The sequence below is a fragment of the Pomacea canaliculata genome, linkage group LG9 (assembly GCF_003073045.1).
Source record: "Pomacea canaliculata isolate SZHN2017 linkage group LG9, ASM307304v1, whole genome shotgun sequence".
Classification (NCBI taxonomy): domain Eukaryota; kingdom Metazoa; phylum Mollusca; class Gastropoda; order Architaenioglossa; family Ampullariidae; genus Pomacea; species Pomacea canaliculata.
Window position 1 is genome coordinate 23,221,455 of NC_037598.1, and position 13,259 is coordinate 23,234,713.

At 44.6% G+C, this 13,259-nt stretch overlaps 1 protein-coding gene across 1 annotated transcript; it reads left to right on the top strand.

Annotated features, from left to right (window-relative positions):
• Positions 1–54: 54 nt before the first annotated feature.
• LOC112572980 lies at positions 55–13,213 on the top strand. The gene is made up of 11 exons (XM_025253009.1): positions 55–107; positions 1,906–2,087; positions 6,108–6,291; positions 6,813–7,442; positions 7,533–7,804; positions 8,567–8,720; positions 9,977–10,085; positions 10,486–10,579; positions 10,802–10,907; positions 11,224–11,260; positions 11,523–13,213. Exons 3-11 carry the CDS (start codon positions 6,213–6,215, stop codon positions 12,169–12,171), a joined length of 2,130 nt encoding a protein of 709 aa, XP_025108794.1. The 5' UTR covers positions 55–107; positions 1,906–2,087; positions 6,108–6,212; the 3' UTR covers positions 12,172–13,213.
• Positions 13,214–13,259: the final 46 nt, after the last annotated feature.

Genomic DNA, 13,259 nt, shown 5'->3' on the forward strand with positions numbered 1-13,259 from the left:
CTTTACATAATACTTGAGAGCTGTGATGGAAAGGTCGTCTGTCCTGGGGATCCGAGCTGGCTTTCAGCAGCCCTGCATATACACCTGTTGTTACAAAGTGTATTCCGGTAGGAAAACATTTCAGCATTTTTATTATTCTTTCTAGCAAACATATATGTACAGTTTTATCCGATGACGTCATTATAATTATTAATTGCCTTATAAAGTTAAGGTTTTTCATTTAAATTAAAGTTTAGGTCTGAGACCAGCACTCTGCTTGCACATAAAATTCAAGTGACATACAATTACATTTCTGCATTGCTGCTGTGTGAGATCTAGTGGTGGCAGATTATAGTTCTCCCGGTGCATCGTATCACAAATTTCAAAGTAAACAAAATTTAATGCAAGGTGTAATATTTTATGATCCATGTAAAGCTAAATTTGGGATAAGGGTAGGATGGGGTCATCAATGGGCTGGTAGCATCTGTTGGCAAGACAGGGCAAATTTGTGTAGACGATATTTAGATCGCGCTACTCACAGTGGCACACCACAAGAAAAGATATTATAGGAGGATCGGGTAGATAGCTGCACCACAAGAGAGATGAAGTGTACAAAACATCTTTTGCTTCTTTTTCGCTGTTGCTTGATGACATTTTTGTTGAAACAGATTTCTCATTTTTAATATTATAATTATTGCTATTTCATATTTTCATTGCAGTTGTTTTTATAATCATCATCATCTATATGAACGACATAAGATATTGTTTGTTTATTATTTTCACGAAAGCATATACGACTACAGTATTAGGTGAATGTACAAGTAGCACGCACATCTTCATTTTTGTAAGAATCGAAGACAAATTATATACATAGATGATTCTTTCAACTAGGAAACTCGATCTCAACAAGAAGGGATTAACTAAGAATCTAATTAAGGATCGAAAACAATTTAAGGTAATTAATTACACCATATATAACTAATTAGTGTGCCAGTTGATCATAATTATGTTTGTAAAGACCGTCTCTCTCTCTTCTCATACACACTATGTAGGTTCCTGTCGACGCGAAAACTCGACCTTTGCTTACTCAAACAATAAGAACAATACTTTCTCTTGTAATGAGAGCTGGAATATAAATATATATTGCTCTTTCGACCTCAGAAGAAAAGGGAAATGAACTGTCGATGATCTTTTTCGCCAGGTAAAGTCTGGGGCAGCAGGCAGTTGACTGAGCCATTAGTTCAAACAGGCTCCACCTGGCGGTGATGGGCTGGGCCAGACATGACAATGAAGATGGTCGGGTGGGGGTGACGCATGGAGTTGTCGCGCGGTCTTGCTGTGGGTCGACTGACGGTGTCATCACACAGCCAGCAGTGATTAGGGCGAGCGAGCGGGCCCACGGTCACGTGACTTCAGCAAACGCGTTTTTGTCTGAGTGTGAGCGTGCGTGAGAAAGAAACAGCGACAGATGAATGAAAAAAAAAATGATGAAAGAAAAAAGGAAAAAAAAATTTAAGCAATGATGGAAAAAGGAAAGACGGTCTGAAGAAAGAAGAGAGAGGAAGGAAGGATGGATAGAAGCGAAAACAGAAGGAAGAAATGATTGAAAGAAAAGAAGAGTAGGTGAGTCAGTGAGTCCTTTTTTTTAAAAGGGGAGAGAGTGACTGCTTGAGACTGTCAACAGAACAAGAAAATGAATTACGAGAGCTGAACGATGTCGGAATTGTTGAAAAGAATAGTCATTGCTGATGTAACGTCTTCCATTTGTCAGTTTTCGAGCACAAGCTGACGGATGGAAGGATGGATAGATTCCTCCTGCCTCGACTTGAGGTGTGTGAGTATGCGCGCGCGAGTACGTGCGTGCGTCTCTGTCTCTCTTCCCCATTTTTGTCCTCTCATCCCCCCCCCTCTTTCTCTACCCTACAGATGAGGGATGGCGATGCAGGTGAGGGCGGAGTCGACCTACGTGAGCTCGCTGGATTCAGCGCCTGCCGTCTAGCGTTAACAGATAATCGTCGTCCTGTGTACAGACGGCCTGCCACACCTAGGACCGGCCAGACGACGGTTAGAGCGCTTTTGCTCGCAGTGTGCAAGAAGAGCAGCTACACGTAAGTATGCTTCTACCTTTCACGCTACCTTTAGACCTGCACATACCTGTGATTCATCATTACACTCCTTTTAAACATCACTAGTGGTAGTACTCATAAAGCCTTTGTTAATCGTCCCATTGTAAAATTATCTAAAATTAATATTTTGTTAATTAATATCAGTGAAATGATTTTACATTAAGAAACCTCCCATTGGACATCTGATGCTGTCAAGACCGATTCTCTGTCTCGGATTATCCAAGTGATGTAGCCTGTGAGTAACACTGTGAAATACAATATCACAAAACGCTGTAAATAATCTCATCTGTGATTAATATTGTGAAATACTGGATCAGTTAATGAGATTGGTAAAGGATTAGGTGTGATAAACTAGTCCTTTCTATTTCTCAGACATGATAAACAGACTATCAAGGATTCAAGATCGTGAAGGATTGCATGAATAGCATAGGTATGAGATATATTTAATTGGACATTTGCTACAACGGATCGAAAAGTCGACCTTCACTGTTACAAAACAAAGCAAAAAAAAAAAAAATAAAATAAATTAGCTAGCCACCCTTGTACACAAACTCTCTCTCTTAAACACACACACTCCTGCCCGGGGATGTGTATACATATGCTTGTGTGTGTGTTTGAACGGTCACTATGTGACGGTGCATCTATGACTTCGTACATCGTTACCAGTAGAGAAAGGAGAGAAGATGGAGGAGTAGGAGTAACCGAAGGAGGTGTAAATATCTCTCTCTCTTATACTGTTATATCGTGGAGAACGTGTAAAACCTGTTAGCCAAAAGGAAAGGTGAGTGAACAATTAAACTTCCTTTCTGCCGAGGTTCATATCGCGCGCGTGGGTTGCAGCGCCCTCAGTCCACCTGTTCTGCTGCGTCAGAAGTTCACTCACGGGGCGGAGATGTTGCCAGTGATGACGCCGTTGAATAGCGACGTTGAATAGCAGCCATTAACCGTCACCTCCCTGTATATCACCCGCGCGTGTGTGTATTTCATAAAGACCGCTATAAGTGTTTACTTTGTATCTATATTGTCTTCTTCTGCTGCTGATACGGCAAACAAACTCTTGTGTCATTGGCCTATTACATCCTGAAAATATTAGATTAATAATAAATAATTAATCAAAGTATCGGATATCATCGCTAGTAAAAACGTTCTCCACTTTCCACATTATCACCTTAATTAGTTCTCCTGTCAGCAGTTCTTCCGGTACGAACACGTGACTCCAGCCAGAGCTGTATACAGGTCCTCTGCTCCAGCATCGCCGGCTACACGTCGGGTGATGACAAACAACCAGACGACTGCATTCTCTTCAGCAACTTTGTTGGTTGTTTGGATCGAGGCTGCCTCGATCCTTTGTTGGCCATTGTTCCGTAAGAACAGCCAGGTAGAACCGGAAGAGATGTCGGAAATGTGACCGCAGGACGATCGAAGTAATCGATTCCCACCCCAGTAATGAAGGCCGGGTACCCAGTAAACGACGCTGTAGTGTAGAGAAAATGTAGTGAAGGAAATTGCACTGAACTTTCATTTCCTTGCGCGCGCGTGTGTGTGCGAGCTCGCTCGCTCTGCCAGTCTCAAATGTTATGCCAAAGTTTTACGAACCTCCATATTGTCATTGACTATAAGATCTCATTGATGCCATCACTAATTTGACAATCAAAAGAGTCAAACCAGGACGTATATTACGCATGATCTACTCGCTGTCCCATTTCAAGGGATTGCGTGCCGGTGTTGCCATGGTGACAAAGGTTGGTCATTACCTACAATTCTATCTTTATCGACACAGAATATTCACCTCCTCCTCTAACCCGATTTTCCATCCTTTGTGGACGCTAAGTTCTGTCGCAAGAGGAAGTGGACTATTATGACCTATCTGTTGTACACGAGCGCCCGCGCGCACACACACAGAAAGAATTGTGTTGTCTACAGGTCCTGTAGCTCGAAGGCGATGTAGAGGTGGGGAGGAGGACACAGTTCTCCCAGCAACGACCTGCATCTAACCAATCATTTCGCCCCGTTTAGGTAATCGAAGACAGTTTGCACAAGGTGGAAAAGAGAGAGAGAAACAATGGCCTCTACCATGCCTCAGTCTTTGGACTTGGACAACAGTGTTGACAGCGACCAGCCTGCAATTCGTCTTTCTGTCTGCTGGGAAAGAGAGACCGTGTAAAGCTGGTGTTTACTGATGGAGGAATAGTCTGTTTACTAATGGAAGAACAGTCTCCTCCGGAAGCGGTATCTCTGCGTGACTAAGGGTGACATTTTTCTTTTTACAGAAAGTGATGTTGCAAGTTGTTGTCAAGTGTGTATCGGGTGTAAACATAACGTAGCATATGGCCATCCTAGAACTGATCTTGGCGTCTACATCGATGTGTCTACTTCCATTCAGCCGCCTTAATTGATTTTTGTTTTAATGTTCGGACTGTTCCATAAACAACGCTACAAGTTTAAATATGGGAGAATCCTGAACCTTTGGATCTTTAGGTAAGAATACGTCTTACATGTTAAAGTGATGTTAAAGCTGCCCACACTAATAGCTAATTAGTCCAAGAGTTTAGGATTCATTTTCCTCTCAGAGATGTTTGGAGAAGTAATCTTATCCAGCAACATACCCTGAAGAGCCTCATCTTCTCTTATAGAACAGTTATGATAGATTGTTACAGTCTATGCTGCACTGTTGGGATGTATTTGTACATGAATTATTATTTTACTGTGAGTTTTGTTCGATCCTTTGGACAAAAGTACCCTGCTTGTCTGTTCCTTACAATGCACTATTTATTTATATTACAGGAGGGTCTTTGCGTTTCCGTAACACTTTAACGGTCTCTAAAGTCTAAACGTTATGTTGTCTGTTGTCAATATTTTTCTCTCTTAGCAGTATCTGTTTAACCATTATTGTACTAGCTGTCTCCTTATTTACTTTTTTTCCACTGATTTATTTATTTTGTTTATTTTTGCCCGAACGTTGCTTTTATGTTATAAAACGTTTTAGATTCACCTGCTTTCGCTCATGTCATGAGTTGTCTTCCACTCCATGCGCTTTCCTTTCATCCCATTCCTCCCACATTCATCCTAACCTCGTCCTCCATCCTAACACGATGAAGTCAACAGATGCTCGTAATTATTCATAGGACTAGGGTGGATTGCGATGTTTCCGGGCGGAGATACACAAGGGCAGACAATCAATTCACCACCCTACCGTAAAATTTAATTTCGGCCGACAAGACGGAGTAGGATGTTTGGAGTTCATGCACAGAATTGGGCTTAAAGACCTACCCGATAGGCAAATAAAGAAATCAAATCCTCCACATCATGTGCAGCATTGCCATGTATATCTCGTCAAGGCTACAGACAATAGAACTGCTGCGAGTGGATGTTTGTTTGGCGAATCCATCGATACAGATTTTGAATTTTCAATTCACATGATGATGTGTACGTGGGAATTTTGTATCAAACATGACAGGGCTGACCTCCCCAACAGCCCCCGTTTTAATTCTTTCCCCACCCTACTCTCCCACCTCTTTCTCTCACGTGCAGAAACCGTTGTGTCCACCGCCGGGTATAACAATTAGGGTCCACAGGGCCTGTTACGGTTCTTGCCGGGTGCACTGTGCATTGGCACACACTTGTCCCATGCAGACGTATGTGCACGCGCGTCAGTTTTTTTTTTTTTTTAGCGGCTCGATCGCGTAAGGTAAATTTGTTTATGATTATCGCCCTTATAAGAACGCCCGTCTGACGTAAGTTTGCACACCAGAGGCAGCGGCAGCGAACGCTGTCGACGCAGTGGTCTGTTTAAAGTTTCTCCAGGTTAATATAAACAACCCCGTTTCTACCACCAGACTTTTCCTCTGCTGTGTGAAGCAGTGGAGGGAGGGGAGGAAATGGGATATGCGCATGCGCACTTTAAACGCTTGCAGTTGGCGATGGATGCTGCCACGAGTACAAACGTAAAATAATTGCAAAGCCACAATGTTTATGCATGAATTGGACTTTCAACTTTTTCAGATACTAAAACAGTTGACACGAAGAGAGACCCATCCCCGAAAGTTGAAGACAAACTAAGAGTGCATCGGATCTGAAACTCTTGCCTTCTCCATTCTTGCCAGCGCCATGCCTTCCACAATACACACTCTCCGCACACCACGTGATCACAGTGCCGACAGGAGGACGGCGACAATGAAAACGACCAGTAAGTCCTTCCTTTTCTCGCAGGTTCCTTGATGGATAACTTGACCGTATTTCAGGAACTTTAGACCAATTGTGGAAAAAAAAAATAGTGACACCACATGCAGCTCATTGTCTCGGGGTTATGTGACTACTTTGCTATTCTTTGAGCTATGCAATCATCTGGGGCCGTAGTTATAAAGCGAGGGTAAGCGCGTGTTCTACCTGAAATAAGCGCGTTAAACGAAAGAGCGGCAGTTTTGTTTTGTTGTAGTGAATCAGATCAGTAGAAAGTAACAGGAACAGAGGAAAATACAAACAAAAGAGATCGACATTGGCATAGACACGTGTATATGTCGACTTACTGGACATAAATACCCACACAAGGGCTGATGGACATATGAGCATACAGATTTACGAACATAGAGATGAGCGTCAACGTGTTAGTAACATTCTGTTACCGGTAGCCGGTTAATGCTTCGGTGAGGGATACGGACACAACACCTCAGTTCAAAACTGAAAAAAGTGCTGTTTCTTCTGTTTCAGAAGGCGGCGAGGCGGTGCTGAAGAACCTGGCCGAACAGTTGCTGACGTCGGACGAGTGCTGGACCTTCAAGCAGGCGCTGCAGCACTTCCGCCGCACGCGGTCCGTGCCGACTCTGTGCGCCCAGGTGCGGCCCCTCATCAGCACCACGGAGCGTCTGATGCTGCTGGTCGAGCTGTCCCACCACCTGCCCACCGAGCCGCTGCGCCGCGACTTCCACCGCCTGTGCACGCTGCAGTTCCCCAAGTACCACACCTTCCTGCGCTACTTCACTCCTCACTCCCCGGCCGGCGGCGGGTCAAAGGTCGTGGCTCAGGACCCCAAGGGGCACCTGCAGGTGGTGCGCACGCGCTACGAGGACGGGCTGATCGTCACGGAGACTGACGTCACGGGCCCGGCGGGGCGAAGCACTCGCACCGAAGCCCGCTCCGTGGAGCCGCATGAGGTCCAGCGTCATGAGAACGGTTTCCTGACCACCGGCCACAAGAGCAACTACTCGAGCCGAGCGCGGAGTGTCAGTCCCTATGCCGTGTCGTCCGCGGGATCGGCCAGCAGCACCTTGCACAAGAGTCACCTGTCCAGCGACGCGAAGGTAAGAACTTCCTTTACCTCCTCCATCATCATCAGCATCAGCATCATCCATCCTCAATTATCCACAATCATCCATTCATTATCAATCATCATCATCAAAAACCCAACCTAACCATAAGCTCACGCGCCAGGAATAACAATTATTTTGCTGTCCAGTGGCCAAGCACCTGGCTTCCTTGGAACAGGGCAGCTGAAGATCCTGAGTGGCTCCTTCCAGTCGCTGGCCAGACCCAATCACCACGTCACCAACCAGGAGGATCTAGACGGAGGTTCCCAGCAGAAGCGTGTCTTGCTGTCTAGGAGAAGTGATGGCAGCCTGGGGGTGGGCATCAAGGGAGGGATCGAGTACGGCACTCCCATCGTCATCCATGTCGTCGAAGACGGCAGCCAGGCTCAGCAACAGGTCAGGCTGACCTCCCCCTCTACTTGACCTGACGGTCCGGGTCGCGTCTCTCCCCTTCCACCTACACTCCCCAATCCTTGCAATAAATGTCACCCTGATAATCTGTATTCATGAAGGAAAGGTGAGCGGTCACCCGGGCTAAATGGGGAAATCAAGGAAAATCTTCTTGTCACAGCAGTCACGAGGGACCGTCTAGACCTCGTGGACGTTGCTTTATGTTACTTTGTTCTAGGAAATATTTGCCACTACATTCCCAGGACTAACGCAACATCCACGAAGCCTGGACACCTCTTCATAGCTACGGACACAAAACGCTAGTTACTACCAGTCAATGTATATCTCCTTCTACTGTAACTACTAGTTATTATCGGTCGTTTTTAGTCCCGTCTATAGCTGTGTCAAAAGCGTATTCAATGTCAGTCTACACTCCCTATCCTTGCTGCTTGTGCCAAAGTATCTTTCCCTACCGCATTTACCTATTCCTCTCTCCTCCGTCAGACCCTTTCTCTCTCCACCTTTGTTTGGTCTTTCAAGTGCCTTTGCAACAGGCATGTCATAGTGATTTGAAAGTCCGATGGATGTTTGCATAACCCCACGCATCAACACGGCTTGAACATCCTTGAGCGATGCATGTAAATGATGTCAGGGGTGTATTTTAAAATAAGAGTAAAAAGAAAAGTTGTCCGCGTTTACCTTCGACCTCTTTGCCCTGCTCCTCTCCTTTGTAGAATTAAAATCAAATCTTCCTGTGACTTCATGCAGGGGCTGAGCGTGGGGGACAAGATTGTGGACGTCAACGGGAAGGACTTCCGGAATGTGACGCACGCGGAGGCGGTTAGCGCGATGCGTAACGCCTGGAACGTCATCATGATCGTGGAGCCCGCAGGCCCAAACACTGACGTCACCAACGACAGCCGTGAGTCGCACTCACTGCACCAACAGGCAGTCTCAGTCTCAAGTAGAGAATGTGCAAACAGCCCCGTTATACTATTTCCTTCGAGTACTCAAAGAAATATATATTGTATATATTTATACCCATATTGAGTCATAAAGTGGCATTCGTTTATTATTATGATTCATTTATTTACTTGCTTATTTCTGGAGACTATCCAATTGATAATTCATGCGTAGCCAGTTAAGATAGGTATGGAGAGAGAAACGTAGAGATGAAGGAATCAGATAGACATGAATTAATTTAGACGAGGAAGATAGCAAAATAGATAGTGGATGACTCATTTTTTTTAAAATGCACATAGGTCATGCAAACTTATTAAAGAAACTGTGGCTGAAAGCTGAGGTGACAGTTATCGAGGGCAAAAACCCACACCCAATGATGTAAAAGAGAATATATCTATCACGAAATCTCACAACCAAGATCTGACAGGCAGATTATTAGTTTAAGAAAACACAAAACCACCCAAGAAAACTAGTTTGCTCTCATACCCAAAACGGGTGGGGGAGTGTCACTAAAAGTCATGTCTCTCTGTACACTCCTCCCTACGCAGTAGTGCAGCAATAGTTTTCAAAATTTGCTTTCGTTACTTTTTTTACAAACCGTGTTTGCTATTTCTGAACGCTGAAGAATTGAAAATATGTCTCCCCTTGTCTTTTGTGTGTGCATTTACCATTGGCGATAAACAGGCCGCACACCCCTTATTTATACAAGTATGTGCAAACTCTGGACCGTGGCGAGGCCGCGTTGCCGGGTGCACAGCTTTGTGGGGGCACAGGACACCATCGACAAATGGCATGCTTTCATTCTATCCACCCACTCACAGATTTTTAGTTCTTCTTTCTGTCTGTCTTTCTGTCTGTCTTTCTGTCTGTTGCTCTTCTTCCCCCTTTTTACAATTATGGTGGCATTTACTGATCCTCAGGTATTATTTTACAAGTCAGTGACTTTGTAAGTGGAAATCAAGGGAAAGCACTTTAAAAAAAAAAGCCAGAAATCTCAGAGACAAACAATGGGTTGCTGGTGCACTGCATATGGTGCACACGACCAGCTGTTGATTTAAAAAAAGAATAATCAAAAACCTTGAAGAACTTAAGTTATGTGCAGAATGCATGTCACCCCAATAAACAACAACAAAAAAAAAAAAAAAAAAAAAAAAAAAACAGTGCTATTTCTAAATGTTTTGTGAAAAAAGTCTTTTTTTAATATACCCTCGTCAGGGGTAGATAACGAGAACCTCGCTCGAAGGACAGAGGATTCTGGCGGGGCGGAGATGGAGGTCCACGTATACCCGGATTTGAACGGCAGACTTGGTTGTGCAGTCAGCAGGTCTGTATGTTCGTGTGTGCACGCATGCGACAGTGTGCATTTGTGTGTGTGTACGCGCTTGCATCTGGTGTGTCAAGTATTTTCGCGAGGGTATGCACTTTTGTACATGTGTATGCCGTACTTTGTATCTACAATGCATCAGACATCCTGTATAATCATACAAATATACAAATACTACCGGTCAATCAAGACATATTTTATAAGTACGTGGCCTGAAGACGCCATCTTAGCTGGACACCACAGAGAAGGAAACTAGCAGGTAGAAAAAACTTTAACAAATATAACTCGAAAACTGTTTTGTCTGGAAACGTTTTCCACAAACATTGGAATCAAATCAGATCATTGAGTTTTGAGTTTTGAGATGTGATGAGATGATTCGATGCTGTGATGACGTTTCCAGGGACATGATGACTGGTGAGTTGCTGCTCGTGGGGGTCGAGTCGCAGTCATCTGCCAGCAAGGCCGGGCTCAGCAAAGGGGACATTATTTTGCAAGTGAGTATGGACCTTTTCGATTGAAAGATATACAGAAATTAATCGTTTTCGATACTTCCACATCATTTTTATATATCCACTCTCGTATTTTATTTATTTTATCTTTTTTTCTGCTTATCTTCTTTTCCCTGAGGGCATCGTTAGAAGAAATTTGTCTGCTTTCATCAAATTAGCCATTAGCAAAGCTTGGTATTTTCTCGTGGTTTGTTTGCTTCACCACAGATCGACGGCGTGGACGTTACGTCACTGACAGAAAAGCAGATCGCCACGCTCACCAACGCCAAGCACGTGCGCCTCACAATAAAGCGAACGCACGCGAGTGCAACAGGTAGGAGCACGTGACCTGCCAGGTGGAGGTTCTGCAGTGTCACACTTGCATCTTTCTAAACAAAATAAACGCAGTATTTTGTTGTCACTTCTTGCCCAAAGAGTAATCAGTGAGAAATCTTTTAATAGATTAGGTTAGAACGTCGAGCGGACGAGGGGCGTGTGGTTGAGTGATCCGGAGTTAAATATGAAACCTACTTAATATGTTATTCTAGTGATGAGCTTGATTTGATTGCTTCTATTCAGAAATTTATTTAAAAGGAATATTACTTGCTGAGAGATAACTTCTTCGCCTAATTTACTGTCTTTTTCTTTAGGAACAACAGGCAAAACAGGCCGAGAAACATTGTTCAGGTAACATACCTTTTCCTTAGAAAAGATTTAACGTGAAAAAAAAAATTATTTCAAAAGAAGGAAACCGTTTATGAACCTTTCTGATGAGGCAGTGCTTTCTAGTATTTCTAGAACCATCGAGTTGTCCAGATGTCATTACACACACGATTTATAGCAAGCCAATATACGCACACGTCACTAAGCGATATATTGATGCATTTTTTAAACATTGAGTGAACCAACGGTTACCCCAGATGTTTAGAAGTTTACTTTTTCTGAACAGTGATGACGTCTTCAGCCCTCTGGACTTCTCTTCGCCTAACAAAAATGACCTCTTCTTCGCTGCATCTTCACCTCGCTTTTCGGGTCGAAGTCGAAGTGTAGATCGGTTGTTATCGTCTCGTTCTCCCACCCGTCCCGCAGGACCCGATGCTTGGTCCAAAGCCGAATCTAGCTGGGATATACACGGGTACGCCGAGTCTCATAGCGACGACGACTTCCAGCAGCGGGTCAACCGACCTCGTCCCTACGCGACTTCTTCGGCAGCGACCGTGGTGCACAGTGCCCGATATGAAGAAGAGGGTCTGTGGAGCACTGGGACTCGCGGGCGTGCGGCTACCCGACAAACGCCTTCAGAAGGGCCTCGCTACACCCTTGTGTACACCCCGCAAGGCTTGGCTGACGAGACCACCACTCACACGGCGACGACGCGGCAGCAAGCATCAGCTGCAGTTGCTACCACCACGCAGTCACGCGGCAACAAGACGCGATACATCTCTAACCGTTCTCGCTCCCAGGAGTCGTCCTCCCACGCGTCTGTGGCGGACAATGACCTGCAGATGGCTGTGCAGTCAGGCGTGGAGAAGCGGCAGCGCGCGTTGAGACTGTCCATGCACCAAGTTCCTGACGACCACGAAGACTGGAAAATCTGACGAGGTCGACAAAAGAAGTAATGCGGCAGACTTCGTTCAAGTTGCCAAGATTTCAGAAAAAAAAAGAGAAAAAACAGAAAGAAAGAAAGCAAAGCGTGCATCCTACTTCAAGAAGACGGTCACTCTTTCTCCTCCAGCTCTGTTTTTTTTTTGTGGAGACTGTGGAGAGGGATACTGGTGGTGGCCTTTTTTTAATTTGGTGTCTGCGCGCGTATTTGTGTGCAACACCTTCGGTTTTGCTTCCCAGTCTGCCAGAATTGTTTCACGTGCTTTCTGTTCTTCTGTCAGTATTTATCTGTCTTTGCTCACCCCTACTCACTTGGTTTCAACTGTCCTTTAAAGATGGCTCACCACATGTCGACTTTAAGGTTTCGTGCTTCTTTTCTCCACTGCTACCAAAGATTGTGTTTGTGTGTGTGGACTTAAAGTCGAATCAGAACAGCATGAGCCATATTAACAGGCCTTGATACCAATCCCAGTGCAAAAGTAAACCCAAACCAAAATCCCGCAATTGGGGTGGGCCGGTGATTATTCACTTTGGTACTTCAGGCCCATTGGTTAGTTTTCCATATTTGTTTTGAAGAGAGCTTTTCTGAAGGCCTTACAGCAAGTCTATGTACCCCAAGACCGTATATGGTCGGTCCTTGATGTAGCTGATAGTTGTGGACTAACCGTAAAATTCAGAATCCAGCCGGCTGTCAACGAAATACAGACAACCCAGTTCAGCTCTGCAGGTGTCCACCTGACCACCTTCCTGTTCAAAACGACGCGATTTTTGGTCGTTTTTCGAGGAGATAGACATTTCGTTTCGTACATTCGCTAAATAGCGAGCGTTATCTTCTTATGCTTTTGAAACAACAACAAACTCTCAAGAGCTCCTAACAATCAGTGTGGCGCGCCTTGTCTCATGCCTGATAAGGTCATGTCACGTGGTTAAGTGTTTGCATACTTCATGAAAGCCGCGGCAGCTCTGTAAATTTGTTAAAAATCGGCCATAGCTTTGCAGAAACTGTGTGCAATAAAAAGGAATTCACAACTGGCGGCACTAGCTTCTGCCGTTCTCTACAAAAGCTATGTTGTGTGCATGT

Bases quoted from the DNA above. Each gene is read 5' to 3' on its own strand.
- LOC112572980 (XM_025253009.1), top strand. From the start codon at position 6,213: ATGCCTTCCACAATACACACTCTCCGCACACCACGTGATCACAGTGCC. The intron at 6,292-6,812 runs GTAAGTCCTTCC...CTTCTGTTTCAG, and splicing joins GGCGACAATGAAAACGACCA to AAGGCGGCGAGGCGGTGCTG. The intron at 11,261-11,522 runs GTAACATACCTT...TTTTCTGAACAG, and splicing joins GGCCGAGAAACATTGTTCAG to TGATGACGTCTTCAGCCCTC.